The following is a 15340-nucleotide window of genomic DNA, read 5'->3' as shown; positions in this document are numbered from 1 at the left end:
CTATATAAACTTTTATATTTAAATTGCTCTTTTAAATTAAATGTTAATGAATATATATATATATATATATATATATATATATATATATATATATATATATATTGTATAAGTATATAATTGTACTTACTTGAGATTATGGAGAATAATAATTCTATTGAGCCCCACTGAATTCTAAGCAAGCTCATGTCGATGTATATTTAGTGAATATGTAAGTAGATCCTAGCTCAAGAAGAATTTTTTTTAATTATTATTATCTTAATGATAGAGGAGACCTATCCGAAAATCATATCTTAAAAAATGACCTCGCCAACTAGTTAATCATAAACTTTTACAAATATAATTTTGGTAAAATATGGCGTCGTTTTAATCCAACCTGATTCAAAGAACATGATGACTGGTTGGAATGCGGCATTTCAGAAGATGTTGCATATTACTTATATTAAAAGTTTAATATTAAAATTAAGCTGCTTATTACTTAAATTGTTTTCTCTTCATAATAGACATCCGAGATCAAGTTGGAGGAGTTTACATAACAAAATCCATCCTTTGAGGAAAACCTTAGTTTTACTCATTTTCAACCACAACTTCCTTAACAACACAAACTCAACAAAGTAACACTACAATTGAACTAATAAGACCATGATAATAGCAACAACAGTTTCATAACAACTATTCTTAGCACCAATATTAATCCTACATCAATATTGACAAAAAGTTTCATAACTCAAAAGGAAGTAGGAAGAGGTCTTAGAGTTCATACCTTTTGTAGCCCTTAAACTCCACTAGAACGCCAGTCTATCACTCAAGACTCAAGTGTTATGCTATCAAGAATCATTGGATTCAAGGCCTATCATAATACATCATAAACATTTGACCATAAAGAACAACCTATATAATAGTAAGCCTCTGGCCGTTTTTCCGCATGAAATTGTGTACCATGTCATACGATACAATTTAGTATTCACCGTATTTTAGATGCATGCTTTCATAATCTGATCCTTTCACTATCTTACCATTAATCACACATTTTCATAAAATAGAGTTCACAGTAATTAAAAGAGTATTTCATATGAGTTGTAAACATACATGTTTTGATACACAAAATAATCATGTTATGCAGAAAAATAATAATAACAAATATCCATGTGAGTTTTACTCACTTGTATTTCAATGCTCCTCCAAAAAGTTCCCTTAAGGCTCTACAACCTCAAAATCTAAGAAAAACATATTGTTGGACATAAATCCAAGTTGAAAGCTAACCCACACTATAACACGTTTGAAATGGGTATTCTGCCTACTTAACGAACGTTTGTACTCAAGGGTCGAACGTTAGTGATATGCGCTACGAACGTTCGTCCTTGGCAGAAACTACATTATAAGCCATAACAACACCTCATGCTAGAGTTACGAAGCAAGATCGAACGTCTAGTCTAAGTTATTAGAAAATCTAGGGTTTAAGTAACATTCTAAACACGATTATAAGCCATAATAGCACCTCATACTAGAGTTACGATGACTAATGCATCAAAAGGCTTAAATCTAACACTGAGCTAGTATTAGGATCAAAACAACTAGGAAAGGATTAAACCCTAAGATTAAAGCTTAAACTGACAGCATAACGGTTATAAAAGAATGGGTTTAAGGTAAGGGCATTACCTTCTTAATGCTGAATTTCTCTGTCACACCGAAACGATCTCACACGCTCTCAGCAGAGTAACACCAGCTCCTAGGGTCGGAACACACAGAATAAAATGAAGGGGTGGGGGTATTTATAGGGGAAATGTCATAGGTAGATAAGAATAATCTGATTTGCCAGCTAGTGAATGTTCATCAAGCGAAGCTCGAACGTCCATGTACTATTTAGGGTTAGGTGATCGTTCGGTGTACAATATTGATCGTTTTGGGTACAGTTTGATACACATGCTGAAGGCATGATATGTACATTTCGACACACAATATAATGCGTCAATGATTGTTTGTGGTGGGGTCATTAAACATTCTGGGTGGGGAGACCCTGATCGTTCTTAGTGGGAACTACGATTGTTCGTGAGGGAAGAGCGAATGTTCGATACTCTCAGCGAATGTTTGGTCAACGCAGAAATTCAAAAAGGTCTAAACTTTCAATTGAGACCGACTCAATCTTATTAATGACCTGGGGCACTACAGTCAGTGAGTGTGAGTGGAAAAGCTCGACATGCTATTTCGTTAGGAGTTCCATGGAGGATTAGATGGACTCGATAGGTCTCAAGGTGTTCTATTGGATCTATGTTTCCATCGAACATAGTCATGCAAGAGACATTGAATTTATCCGGGAGGGGAAATTCATCACTCGTCCCGTGAAGGGAAGGCTTGTATCGTGGAACAAATCATCTGCCATCGATCATTTGCCGGGCATTTTCTACGCCATGTCTTGGGCCATCTGATCATACTTTTTCCTTAAGGTCTTTCATCTTTCCCACGAGGCTGTTCGCCCCTTCTTGGTTTTGACCTTCTTGTGAGTCTTTTCGGCCCTAGAAGTGTGGCACTCTACTTTGTTGAGGCTCTTCTGTCTCCCCAATCTTCCGATCTGGATTCTCACCTTCTCCCCCGAGGATAGGGTTTTCTCCCTTAATGTCCCTTGGAATTCGAAACAAGATCCTTTCGTTTTGTGCCATCAGCCTCTCCATATTTTTTGACATCTGCAACATTTGTTTATCCAATGAAGCGATTCACTCTTGAGGATCAGTAGAAGTGGTAAGGGGGGAGGGGGGGGGGGGGTGTTCATCTCTACCTATGGTTCGGCCTCTTGTATGAATCAAAGGAGGAGGTTGGACCACCACTTGTGGTATTTTCTAGAAGAGACCTTGTGATCTTGTTCTCACCATTATGGATTTTTATTTGGATTTATGTCATTCACACAAACGGCGCCAAACTATTAGGACATTTTTTAGTCTTTAGGGAGCACTTGCAAAATAGTAAGAGAGTAAAAAGCTTGCCAAGGATGGTTTGACAGGTGATAATTCTGACGTTCAAAACAATTCCTTTCAGAGAGGAAAGCATGGACTTATAAATGAAACGTTAGCTTTTTGGGAGAGATTATGAACCTCTATTACTTGGACTTTGTCCTGCTTTTATAGGAATGCTAGAGTTTGTAGATGGGTCTAAACCAATCCCTTGGCTTCCGGGATTGGGTGGTTTATGTGAGCTCTTCGTTATCCCAAGGTATTCGAGATTTGCCGATTTGGTGGAGTGATGTAGTCTTTTGTTTACCAAAATATATCAATAATAAATAACCACTCGTAATAATACGAATTCTTGTAGGATAGGGCTATATTGAGGGTGTCGAATCTCAAGGACTGTGTAGGTGTTATTATCAAGCTTTTCGAAATTAAATATAACTTAATTTAAAAGATGCTTGATTTTTTTTTTTTCTAAATATAAATACATAAATGTAAATAGAGTAGGGATGAGAGAAAGAATAGGGGATTGATTTCACCACTCATTGCATAACAATGGTCAATCATAAATTAACAAGAGAAATTCGTACTATGCATGATATAGGGCTCGTTTCACTCAAGTAGTCAAGAAATTACATCTAAAGAATAAGTATAATCCATCGTCGGTTGGTATGAACTGTCTACCTAAATTACATTAAACTAGGGTGCAGTACAATCTGTCTTCCCTAGGCATGGCCTATTTAACCTTTTTAATCATATGTCAATTAAAACCGTTGTATAGCAATCATTCACTTAATCACAGAACATATAAAGGAATGAGTTCAATCACTATAAAAGACTTTCTAAGACAAGATAAGAAATTCATAATGATTGAATATAAACATTAAGATCAATTCTCACTGAAAAATAATATGGACTTCTAAATTTAACAGTGTGTGTGAACAGTGTGCAACAAAACATTAAATGCGGAATTTAAAGGAGACAAATATTTTGTTGACAAAGTGTAAACTCAATTAAGAGAAAAACCACTCCGGAGCAGCTAAACCCAGGATATCCACTATTCAGAAGACAAAGCTAGATACAAAGCAGTAACACTCACATACCCCTGATGCAGTGGTCGTACCTTGCTCTTTGACGTGTAACCCAACACGAACGCGCCCCAACCAGGTTCACCTACCTGAAGGGGTCTTCAATGGAATCCTTTACCTTAGGGCCAACCCCTAAGATAGACTTCACAGCTGATCAAATCACACACTTGGCAAGGCTTTAGAGGAAATATCACGTCTCTAAGCTGTAGATAATTCACCACCAAATTCTGTGTTGAAAGCATGTCTCAAGCCTCTTATTTATAGGCTTTGGAAATCCAAAATTGAGTAAAAAACGGATTCTGGGGCACGCGCGTCCGGACAGGTCAAGTTTTTCTTTTCCGGAAAGTAATTCTGGAATTTTCTGAAGGGCCGTCCGAACGGGAAAATCTTTCCGTCCGGACGCTTCTAGGGTCCGTCCAGATGCTCAAATTACAACATTTTTTCTAAGCTTTCCAATGAAGCCGATTTCGTCCCAATCTGTTATTTGAGTAAAAAGTTATGACCAAAATACCCAAGGGTGTCCGGACGGCTTGACCGAGCGTCTGGACGGTCAACTGCAACCGCCTTTCCAAAGTAGCACCGAAAGCTTCCACACAAGGCCGCGTCCGGACGGTGTTGCCCTAGCGTCCGGACGGTTACACTTCGGCTGCACGAAATTACCGTAATAAGGCTTGGAGCATCCGGACCTTGAAGGCTAACGTCCGGACGGTTGAACTGGTGCACGCAATTTCCATATATGAAGCTTAATCGTCCGGACGATTGAACTTGGTATGCACGTTCTTGCCTTATAGAGGACATCGTCTAGACGGGATCACACATCGTCCGGACGGTAGCAGCCGTCTTCCCATAACTGTGTCTTGAGGCAGAAACCCTAATTCTTGTCAAACACTGAATAGCGTCTGAACGGTATAACCACGTCGTTCGGATGGATGCACTGAAACACTAGGATTTTCTCGAACTCTGAAAAGCGTTCGGACGATTTGCCATTACGTCCAGACGGATACAATCTTGAACTGTTCGAAGCTTCTAGACACTGATGGGCGTCCGGACGGAAAGATCTCGTCGTCCGGACGGATGTTGCTGACTGATGAGCGTCCGGACGGAATACCACGTCGTCCGGACGGTTGACAGGGAACCGAAATAAATCTTTGAAAACTTCATAAAATCTTCTCGAAGAACATAGCTGAAGAGTAGACTCTGGATAAAGCAGCATTCCTGTGAAAGCAGCAACATTACATAAAAGTGATTTTGTCCAACAGAATGCAGCCAACACAAAAACTAACACTCACAGTTATACAACCATCATGCATATAGAATTTAGAAAGGGCTACATCAACACCCTAGTACGAATTTAGCCGCTCATCATGGTGCAGGGATAGCCTCCTGCTATGTTCTTCTCCTCTTCAACTTGTCAAGCCTCCAAGAAGAGTTTTTTGTTTAAAAGTAAGCACAAACACCCATTTTCTTGAAGCTTAGGGGTCTATTTATATAGACTAGGAGAGGCCTAGAAGCTCTTGAAATTCCAGAAAAATAGTCTCTTGAGTCTTCTTGTCCAAGTAGGAGATTGAAACTTCAATCTAAGTAGGAAAATGATTCCAAATTCGTCCAGAATTGCGGTTTTTTATTACGGGGCGATTTTAGCATAGTAAATGTCCGAATTGGGAAAAAGCTATTTCTATCATATTTGTTGCATTTTTTATTATCTTTCCAACGCCACCAATTTCATTGCAATCCGATTTCTGAGTCAAAAGTTATGATTAAAGTACTGAGACATGTTCAGAATCTAAATTTGAATTCAATCCGATTTTGACTCTTAGTGAAGAAATTCCGATTTAATCATTGACTTGATTTGATTAAACTTAACCATATCATATAGGTCTTCTATTATGATTAGTTAAGTTTAAACATATTTTCTAGGTCTTCTCAAAATGTGTTTTAAGCTCAAAATTAATAGAATTAATTGTATTTTTATTTAAAACTTGAAAACAATAAAATAACACAAAATCAAACAAATAACAATGTTAATGAATTAATATATGCAAGTTAAGGGGATTGAATGTGCAACATTCACCACTTATCATGGAGGAAGCTAGACTCTCGGTTAGGCCGAGAGGATCCCTAAAGTCTGAGGGAATATGTGTTCATGGGTTCTTAGTTTCCTTGGACCTTTTCACTGTTGGGCAATATTTGGACTTTTCTCTGTGGGCCATCAAGCTTAGCCGGCCCAATTCCCAACAGTTTGGATTTTGAGAAATAGTGTTTATCATGAAGATAGCCCAACTAGCGGAACAAGAAAAGGCTTCATAGAGAGCATCTAGCGGCTTGGAACTTAGGAACTAGGTGCTTCGTCTAGCAAACGCCCTTAAGATTAACCTTTTTTTTTTTTTTTTTTTTTTTTTTATTTTATTTTATTTTTTTTTATTTTTAGATACATGTAAACCAGATTACATCAAAAGATCAAAAACAAAATAATACAAGATTGGGCTGGGCAACCCAAAAACAAAGCTAAGAATGAAAGTACGCGGGGGCAATGCTTCCGAAGATGCGGGCCCTTTGGCTCGAGGCACGGATGCCACAAAGCCTGGGTCACCATTGAAGGTGATTTGAGTGGTGTATTGAGTCACAAAGACCCAAACACATCGATTACAGAGGTGAACATGGAGAAAGTAAAACAAGTAAGCCCAAAAAGACAAGAAAACATAAACAAACACAACATAGATCCAGAGGCAACAGGCGGTGTGGGAACCGTCCCTGACGGCGCGTGAGACACACGCGCCGCCAAGGGAAAGCCTCTCAGCGGCCAGAAACACCGGCAAACCCATAAAACACCGGTGGAAGTCGTGGTTGAAGGTGGGGAGACCAAACGTGGCCATCACGCGCCGAAGAGAGCCGAAACTGCTCTGGAGCGTGAGCGCCACGCACGGCCGTATAGATGGCGGTGGAGTGAACGGAGACAGTTGGTAGAAGACGAAGACGCCGATGAATCCAGTGGTGAGGAGCGTGTCATGCAGAAGTTGGGGAAAGATCATAGATCTAGAACGGAAAAATTGAAACAAAAATCAATCCCAAAAATTACAGTAGACACGGTGGAAGGTAGAGGAGAGGGGCTGCTGTTGTGAAGACACAGACCATGACAAGACAAAGAGATTGCTGTAAAGATAGTTGGATAGATGGAGGTTGGGCCTTAACTCCAATGGCCAAAAACACTGAAAAACTGTAAGATAGAGGAACTGGAGATTTGGCCTTACCTCCAATGGCCGAAAGGACAGAAAAACGGTAAGAAGGTTAGATAGAAAGATGTCGGAAGGTAAAGAAGAAAGGGGGTTTGATGGTGGGGTGGAGGGAAGTAGTAGGGAACGGGTAAAAGTGTTTGGGAGGGAAGCTAGCTTCCCTCCCATGGAGGTGCTCACAGAAAGGTGCAGTAATTTAAGAGAGAAGGAGGACGTTCTCTCACTAAGATTTTTTGCCAATAATCCTTAAGATTAACTTTGATATGACAATTCAAGACTCTTTTTCCTTGGGCACCGCTACATGCCGAGATTCAAGAAAGAGAATCCATTTCTTTGGCCTTGTTCTGCATTTCTTTGACTTCACACCTTTTTTGATTTAATATTTCAACCAGCTGTTTTTATCTTCACACTTACTGTTTTTTCAATTGATATGGAGAACCACGTGCTATACATGCGGCCAGCAACTTGATCTTATAGGGAACAAAATAAAACCAAGGCTGAGACCTAAACAGAATACATGCTTCATCCTTCCCCTAGTAATTCCCAATATATTACTACCCCGATCAATTATCAAACAAGGAGGAGGGGGGATGAAACAAGGTAAAATTCTCAAAGATCGAGACCTGGTCTTGTAAAAACTTCAATTGAAGCAAGGTCACGATATGCTCAGTCACAAAAAAAATAATAATAATAATAAATAAATAACAAAAACAAAAATTTACTGTTGCAACGAAAAAGAGGGAACTACTGAAACAAAAGAAAGTTTCATCACCACCCCTTCAATACAACAAAGTTTCTCTCAACTGGAAAGTCGACCAAATTCCATCCATGAGTCTAGGAAGGACTGATGATTTGTCAATGCAATTACGGGCGAATAACTCGTGGTCTCACGGGTGTCTTCGAAGGACTTACCCTACAAAATCAACAAGATACGAATATAATGACATGAACTTAGATAAGGACTTATTGGACAATCCGGTTCCGGGAGCACACCTGACTGGCTGGGTTCCTAAGACCATCCCACTGCAACTCAGAGCGGTAATGGCACTTTCTGCCTGCTCAGGAAAACAAAAGAACGTGACAGCATTAAGCAAGAGCCCCTTTCTGCAAGCAAAGGTAAGAAGAAAATTGGGAGCAATATGGTATAAATACTTGGATGACTCTTTACTCATTATGCAAAAACCATGGGCACAAATTCAAGTATGTGCATGTGTCCGATTTAATGTGGAAATGATGGTTCAATGCGATGGTAAATTAAAAAGATAATAATTACATATTACATAGTGGAAAAATAATCAAAACACTTCATATATGACACAGAGAGAAACTATAAGAGAAATGCTACATGCACTCTTAAGTGCACACTCCTACTGTGATGGTGAAAATTACTATGAAATTTTGGATGGATCACCATTGGATTTTCGATCCAATGGTGATTTTCACTATCATGTCAGGAAGTGTGCACTTAGGAGTGCATGTAACATTTCTCAAACTATAATGTAGTCATGCTGTAAGTTTCATGCAAGCAATTACGATCTCTTATGAAGAAGAGTCATCTGCTTCTATTTATTTATTTTTGGGGAATAACCCAGCTTTAAGTAGAGAAAAGAAGGCCAAAACAATTAACATACAAAAATCTCAAACACTAGAAATGCTTTATTTTGAACAAATAATAAATTAAAATTTATCACATAAACTAACTATTGCAAAGTATAAAATCCCATTTAAAAAAAGTTTTGGTTCCACTATATGATGTTTCCCCCCTTTTTCTTAAATAATGATATGAAAAAAGAAAAAGCTTTTCCAAAACTAGATAATGTGTATACTCTTCAGCCAGAGAGGTAAAACATAGTCCCTTCATCATAAATAATTTATTAAATGGAGTAGAAACTGGAGATGAACATGAAAAGGGACTCATCAACCATAAAACGATATATATGTATACACAAACACACCCATACCCTCGTTTAGGTTCAAGTTTTTGATCTTATAACGTCAAAAATAACAGAGCTGACGTATTTATATATACCCTCAAGATGCAGCTGACATGTTTTTGTTTTGGTGAAGGATCAATTTTATTACTGAGAAAAAGATAGAACAGTATATGCAATTTTACTTATAAAGAAAAACAAACCATTTAGAAAGAGCTACTTCAGAAGGAGCACCCATTTTCTCAGAAAAACTAGGGCTGATCGCCCATTTATTACAGAGAACACAAGAGGAACAGTATATGCAATTAAATCAAACAGACACAACCCATTTTTTAAGAGGTACTTCCAGAGAACCACCCAGTTCCTCAAAAATACTAGAGCTCATTGCCCATCTGAATAATGCAATTGCTAAAGATATAATGAACATAAGCTCCATGCTGAAAATATTTTAAACAGCTGCTGAACTTTACAGCCAGGCAGCACCTCACCCTTAGAGAGGGAGGGAGTTTGATCAAGTTTTAAACAGTTAGAGGAAAGGGCTTTTAGGGTGTGGGAGCACTGTAGCGCATCTGTAGCCTACTATTGACATATCCAACAATACTAGTACAAAAATAGGAAGTGTTCAAAGTATTGTAAATATATCCAAACTGAATTTTGCCCAGAAACATAAATAACTTCAAGGCTGTAAATGAAAACTTACAATTGCAAATTCAACAAAAGCTATACGAGTTGAATGCACATGATCACCCAAAAGCCTCAAGCGAGTAACCTGTAAATTTAAAATAATGCCAACTATCATATAACTTAATACATTAAATGAAAACATAAGCATGTTTTAAGTACTGTCCCAACCTCACCACCACATGCTGATTCAAAGAAGTTCTTCACTTCAGCTTGAGAAACCTGCATTTACATTCAAAGATTTTATGGGGGACAAAGCAAAAATAAATAAATAAAAAAGACTACTCATCAAGTATCTCAACTACAATCATTAGATATGCATGCATAAAATCATAATAACCAATCTATTGGGCATCATCCAGAACACTAAGATGCAATTAGGAAAAGTATCACCAGAATGCTTAGTTAATACTCACAAATAAAACCAAGGGCAATACCTTCTTATCAATGTTTGTACAATAGACTGTCCTGGCACACATTTCCCGTTCATCCTCTGACTGCAGTTAAATTACAATCATCAAAAACTAATACAGCAAAAAACTTTATAGAGTTATGAACTCCATAACTTGTCAATTCAGGACATAAATGCAGCGCTGGCATCATGTAGAAATTAACACAACTAAAAAGGGCCAGAGAGTTATTGATTCATACCCTAGGAAGGAATGTAGGATTCACTGGAAGAATGGCAGTTTTTGAAGGTAAGACCCTAACTGGATAGTACCCAAGCATTGTCCCACCAAGATCTAGAGCTGCTCTTGCACCATCTGTTAGCACAAGATCCATGTAAGATATGGTTGGGGGGGGGGGGGGGGGGGGGGGGGGGGGTGAAGAAAACAAGTTAGAAGACTTGCAGGCCAAAACAATCAACTTACGCTCATCAGCAAACTCCACAAATGCAAAACGAAGAACTGAGTGTGGATCACCACAAATTCGGCAATCGTTAACCTTCAAAAATAAAATGACAATAGAACTTCAGATCTCATCCACCACATTACTATATAGTACAAAGCAATGGCAATTATCAGAAAGTGTAGTTCCCTCAAAAATACCAACCATATCAGTAGAGAAAGATATTACCAATATTCTTAAAGCCAAAGGCATAAAGCAAAGCATTTTACTCCTCATGGGGCAAGGCAGATACATAATTGTTCAGGCAGAGGAAAGTTAGGAGGCATTATTACAAACTTTTAAAATACTTTTGGAAAGTGTAGGAGAACAGAAGGAGAATTAGATAAAGAAATATAATAAACATTTCATCAAATATTAAGTAACGCTAAAAAGTCAATTTTTTTTAAACAATAGCAAATGCTTTAAGAAGAAAAAAAATACAGGAGCAGATACGGTCAAAGCTATTGCAAAATAAAACCCAAGTGATAACCTAACATTATCAGACACTTGAAACATAAAAAAAAAACTCATATGAGATTTATGAGTAATGAGTTGAAATGCAGATTGGGAAAAGAGAAGGCTTTCGACCAAGCTAAATTTAACTGCAGGAAGATTTTAAAGAGCATATAAAGAAATTGCAGTAAAGAGAGAGTAAAGATTTTTTGTTTCTTATTCGTAAGCAACAAATGTTGATTTTGAACCTACAAGTAAACCCTCCTCCCTGTACTTATAAGAAGAGGAGGTGCCATTTGAGATATGGCTCTTTGTCAACGGGGAAGGTAGTTGTGCAGGAGTTATGGGTAATTTTGAGCACTCATCATCTTGTTGATTTGAGGCAGTATTTTCAAACTCAATCAAGGTGAAGAAAAATGGCCTTAAACTTCCCTTAGAAAGTAGATCAAGACTCTAGAAAATTATAATATGTGGAAAGGTATGGATACACACCCAACTTCTCTCAAAAATACCAATAACTGGTTCTAGTGGATATCTAATGTATGTGAAACAAAATGGCAAGTATTAACTACCAAATAAATACAAGACAACATAAACCCAACTATTGTTAGCATGCACCGTAACCACCTATCTATAAGAACCAACAAATGATCACAGAACACAGTAAAAAAGTATAACGCCTCTGTTAAGAAGCAGATACCAAAAACCCTTAAAGCCAATAAATAATAAAAGATATATATAAAAGGCACAGATTTGAACCCATCTTAAAAACAAGAACTTCAAATAATGTACTTATTGGAACCTCACCATAAGAAAATAAATTTGGCAAAACTTGCAGACACAAGGTAATAGTCAAAGAATCTGTAATGGTGGTGGAGAACTGGAGGTATATACAACAGTAACGAGAAAAGATGAACCTTTTTATCTAATTACACCCATCAAGGAAATTATATAATAGACACTAAAAGAGCAAAAGAGAATATATTAGTTTTACAAAAATTGTATATCACACTAAATCGAGCTTGATTTTGTTTGAATGTCATTATGGCATTTGACTGGTCAAGATAATTATAGCTCTCCTCACCACAACAAATTCTTTATCTAATTAGTGAAATCTGATTTGACAGCTATAAAGTACCAAAGCCCTGTGAGGGCTTTCATAGTTAACAAGTCCTGCACATCCATTGTTCAGACTTTAAGGTAATGCTAAACCATTACACATGTACTTCCAATTTGTAAATAACTCAAGAATCAGTCAGGCTTGGAGAGAACACATCTTCAGCATGCTTGAGGCCTTGACGCTCAATGTTCTGCACATTCTAGATTTCCAGCGATCATAAGTACAGAATTTACTTTTCATATACACTTGTTCCATTACATCAAATGTGTGCGTTAGAAAACTACATTAAAGGGCAAGCCCAAGCATACGTATTAGGAGGCAGACACCTTATAACAGTCACCAAACGCCCCTAGATGACACGCAAAGGAATTCAACTCCCAGATACACACCACCACCAGCTCACACAACAAATCCACATGCCACACCTTAAGGAGAGTGGGAAATAAATAATAATAATAAAAAAAAAAAAAAGAGAATGATTTTTTTTTTAGTAAAGAAAAGAAAAGTACTAAGAATGGTCATACCATTCAACCAGGCTGCTAGAAGTTGCATGCCAAGGTATCATGCCAACCAATGGCTCTTATAAAGGCTAAATTCCAGAAGTAGTATCAGAAGCTGATCTACTAAAAATGTTATTCATCCTGGAGCTACTGATGGAGCACATGCATCTAAGGGTGGGCAGCAGTGGCAATGAGAAACATCCACAGAAGCAATGCACTCAAGAAAACATATATAGTTGCTGACTGTATTCCACAATCTTTTATTTTTGTAAACTGCTCTAAAGATGTAAAAGGCTTGAGGGAGATTGCATAGCAACACTGTGACAACTTCCACTTCACATGATATAAGTCTTCTTCAGAACAAAATGAACAATATAAATAAATTAGAATGAATCAGCCCGGTTCAAACTAATAACAGAAAACAATGCTCTAAACGAAGTAAAATAGTATCTAAGTATTAAAATCAAACAACTACATTCAATCGTACTAAAACTACTGAAGAGAACAGATCATTCAGTGATCGAGTGAGCATTGAAACTTACTTGGCCACAACTACTAAATAAGGCAGCAAGCCGCTCTTCAGTGACCTAAGTCAATGAGAGAAACAGATTTATTAAAGTTGAAACTCAAAAATCAGAACAAGAGAAAGGCTTGATATTTATACACTTTACCATTAAGACGACTAGATTTTCCCATAATTTTCACTTACATGCTGGTCGATATCAGAAACATAAACTGTTCGTCTAATACTATCCTCCCGCTGAGCTTTGAAAGCTCTCGCATTCGACCTTCTCCTCCCTTGGTTATAGTTGTTTCTTCTCTGGGAATTACAAATTTAATGCTTCAGCAATATAATGAAGAAATATAACTGATACAAAGGGTGTAAAACATCAATGCTTATTGCAAGAAACTTCTTCAGAAACTCTTTCTCAACATTTTTGTCTGCGGTTGGGAAAACTACCTTTACTCATATTGTTCCAATATCTCAATCAGAACTAACAATAGAATGATAATTGGACAAATATTCAGGATCATAACATGGACTGGTTAAAAATTCAATTGGCATCATGAACACTAGAAAATTACCTCATGTTGTAAATCATCTTTACACAAACAATAAAGTTGATAAAATTAAAATTAATTTACAAACGAAAGGACCAGGGAAAAAAAAAAAAAAAGACTCCAACACAGCGATGACAAAGAAATTAATTTGTAGATGAAAAAGAAAAAAGAGAGAGAATTACAGAGCAAAAGCCAAAACCCTAAATCAATACTAACACAAACAAGAGCCAACATAAAATTCAGAAAATCAATTGAAATGGAGATTTTCATTTAACTCAAAAAATTGAACAAAGAGGAATTTTGGATATTATTCCAATTCTACCGAGATCCCCAATAAATAACAGTATCGATGCTAGAACATTATCTACTACACGCTAATTTTCATACTCAATCCAAATCACACTAATCTACAGTAAAAATTCGAAAAACAAAAAGTCCAAAGAAACCCTTTAATTTACCAATTCAGGCATTCAACTCAATTCACATTACACCAATAAATAATAAATACTACAGTCAATAAGCAAAAACAACAGAAACTCATTTTGCTACAATACAACTACAATCCAAACAAATGACAAAATCAAGCAAAACCCATAATTCATACCGTAGGATAAAAATTTAAAGCAACAAGAAAGATAAAAATACAATGAGAGATCGAGCGAGGATGATCATTCATTACCCTCCGATTGTTCGGAAAATTATCGTTGCTGGACGGCTTATTGGCGGTGGGAAAATAGTTGGGCGACAATTGACCGTTGTTGTGATAATGATTATTGCTCTGATGATGAGAGTAAGACGAGGGAAAGAACTCCTTCGCCAAAGGATTCAATTTTTTGAACATATCAACAAGCTTCTGCACATTGAGCTCCGATTCCGATTTGGGTGTCGAATCCATGTTCTTGGCAGCCGCTGTCTCACCGGACACCTCAGCCACCGCAGCCATAGATAGAAGCACACACCCCAAAAAATAAACCTTGGAAGAAAAAAAAAATCCCACAATGAAGTATATATAAGTTGAGAGAAAATTTGTCCCTTTTTGTTGTTGTTTTGAATTGCTTTTGAGAGAAAATCGAGGCTTTAAAAATCGAGGATTTGGGGGTGCGAGAATCCGGTTGGGTTTTAGATTTTGTCAACGAGAAACAAAAAAGGAGTATAAATGTAGAGTAAATAAGGAAAATATACTCCGAAAAGGAAAGAATTGTAGAGAGAAATATAGGGTTTTGGAGGAGAATATAATCAGAGAGAAGAGGAATTGGGTTTTACAGGATTCTCTCTCTTTCTTTTTCCAAACAGAGAGAGAGAGAGAGAAAGAGAGATGAAAGTCTGTGTATTAAAGTGAGTGCAGAGTGGGAAGGCGTTAAAAAAAGGGAAGAGAAGGACAGCTAACGTAAGAAATAGGCTTTTGTTACTGTCTTTGTAGCAAAACGGATCCATTCGATATGATTGGGGGG

The 15340-nt window shown here is 37.3% G+C and overlaps 1 protein-coding gene across 4 annotated transcripts; it reads right to left on the bottom strand.

The window, feature by feature from the left end:
* Window positions 1–7878: 7878 nt before the first annotated feature.
* On the bottom strand, window positions 7879–15251 carry LOC133875511 (polyadenylate-binding protein-interacting protein 9). Of its 4 annotated transcripts, none has more exons than XM_062313668.1 (10): window positions 14569–15248; window positions 13537–13647; window positions 13370–13414; window positions 10739–10811; window positions 10518–10630; window positions 10304–10363; window positions 10038–10088; window positions 9886–9954; window positions 8248–8309; window positions 7879–8167 (listed from the first exon to the last, which is right to left on the bottom strand). In XM_062313668.1, the coding sequence occupies exons 1-10, from the start codon at window positions 14830–14832 to the stop codon at window positions 8119–8121; spliced, it is 897 nt and encodes a 298-aa protein (XP_062169652.1). In that variant the 5' UTR covers window positions 14833–15248; the 3' UTR covers window positions 7879–8118. The 4 variants fall into 4 exon arrangements, 3 of the variants coding, with proteins under 3 accessions (XP_062169652.1, XP_062169654.1, XP_062169653.1); XR_009901457.1 differs by having other exon boundaries at window positions 8090–8167; window positions 10043–10088; window positions 14569–15250; XM_062313670.1 differs by lacking the exon at window positions 7879–8167 and having other exon boundaries at window positions 8248–8358; window positions 10043–10088; window positions 14569–15251.
* Between the last annotated feature and the right edge of the window lie 89 nt (window positions 15252–15340).

This window comes from Alnus glutinosa, chromosome 8 (assembly GCF_958979055.1).
Source record: "Alnus glutinosa chromosome 8, dhAlnGlut1.1, whole genome shotgun sequence".
In the NCBI taxonomy this organism is placed as follows: Eukaryota; Viridiplantae; Streptophyta; class Magnoliopsida; order Fagales; family Betulaceae; genus Alnus; species Alnus glutinosa.
Note: the sequence above shows the minus strand (reverse complement) of the source record. Positions and strands in the feature narration are given on the sequence as shown.

Excerpts from the sequence above, each read along its gene's own strand:
- LOC133875511 (XM_062313668.1), bottom strand. The coding sequence starts at position 14,832 with ATGGCTGCGGTGGCTGAGGTGTCCGGTGAGACAGCGGCTGCCAAGAAC. Across the intron at positions 13,648-14,568 it reads ATTTTCCGAACAATCGGAGG|AGAAGAAACAACTATAACCA; the intron begins GTAATGAATGAT and ends TGTAATTCCCAG. Across the intron at positions 13,415-13,536 it reads TTTCTGATATCGACCAGCAT|GTCACTGAAGAGCGGCTTGC; the intron begins GTAAGTGAAAAT and ends TCATTGACTTAG.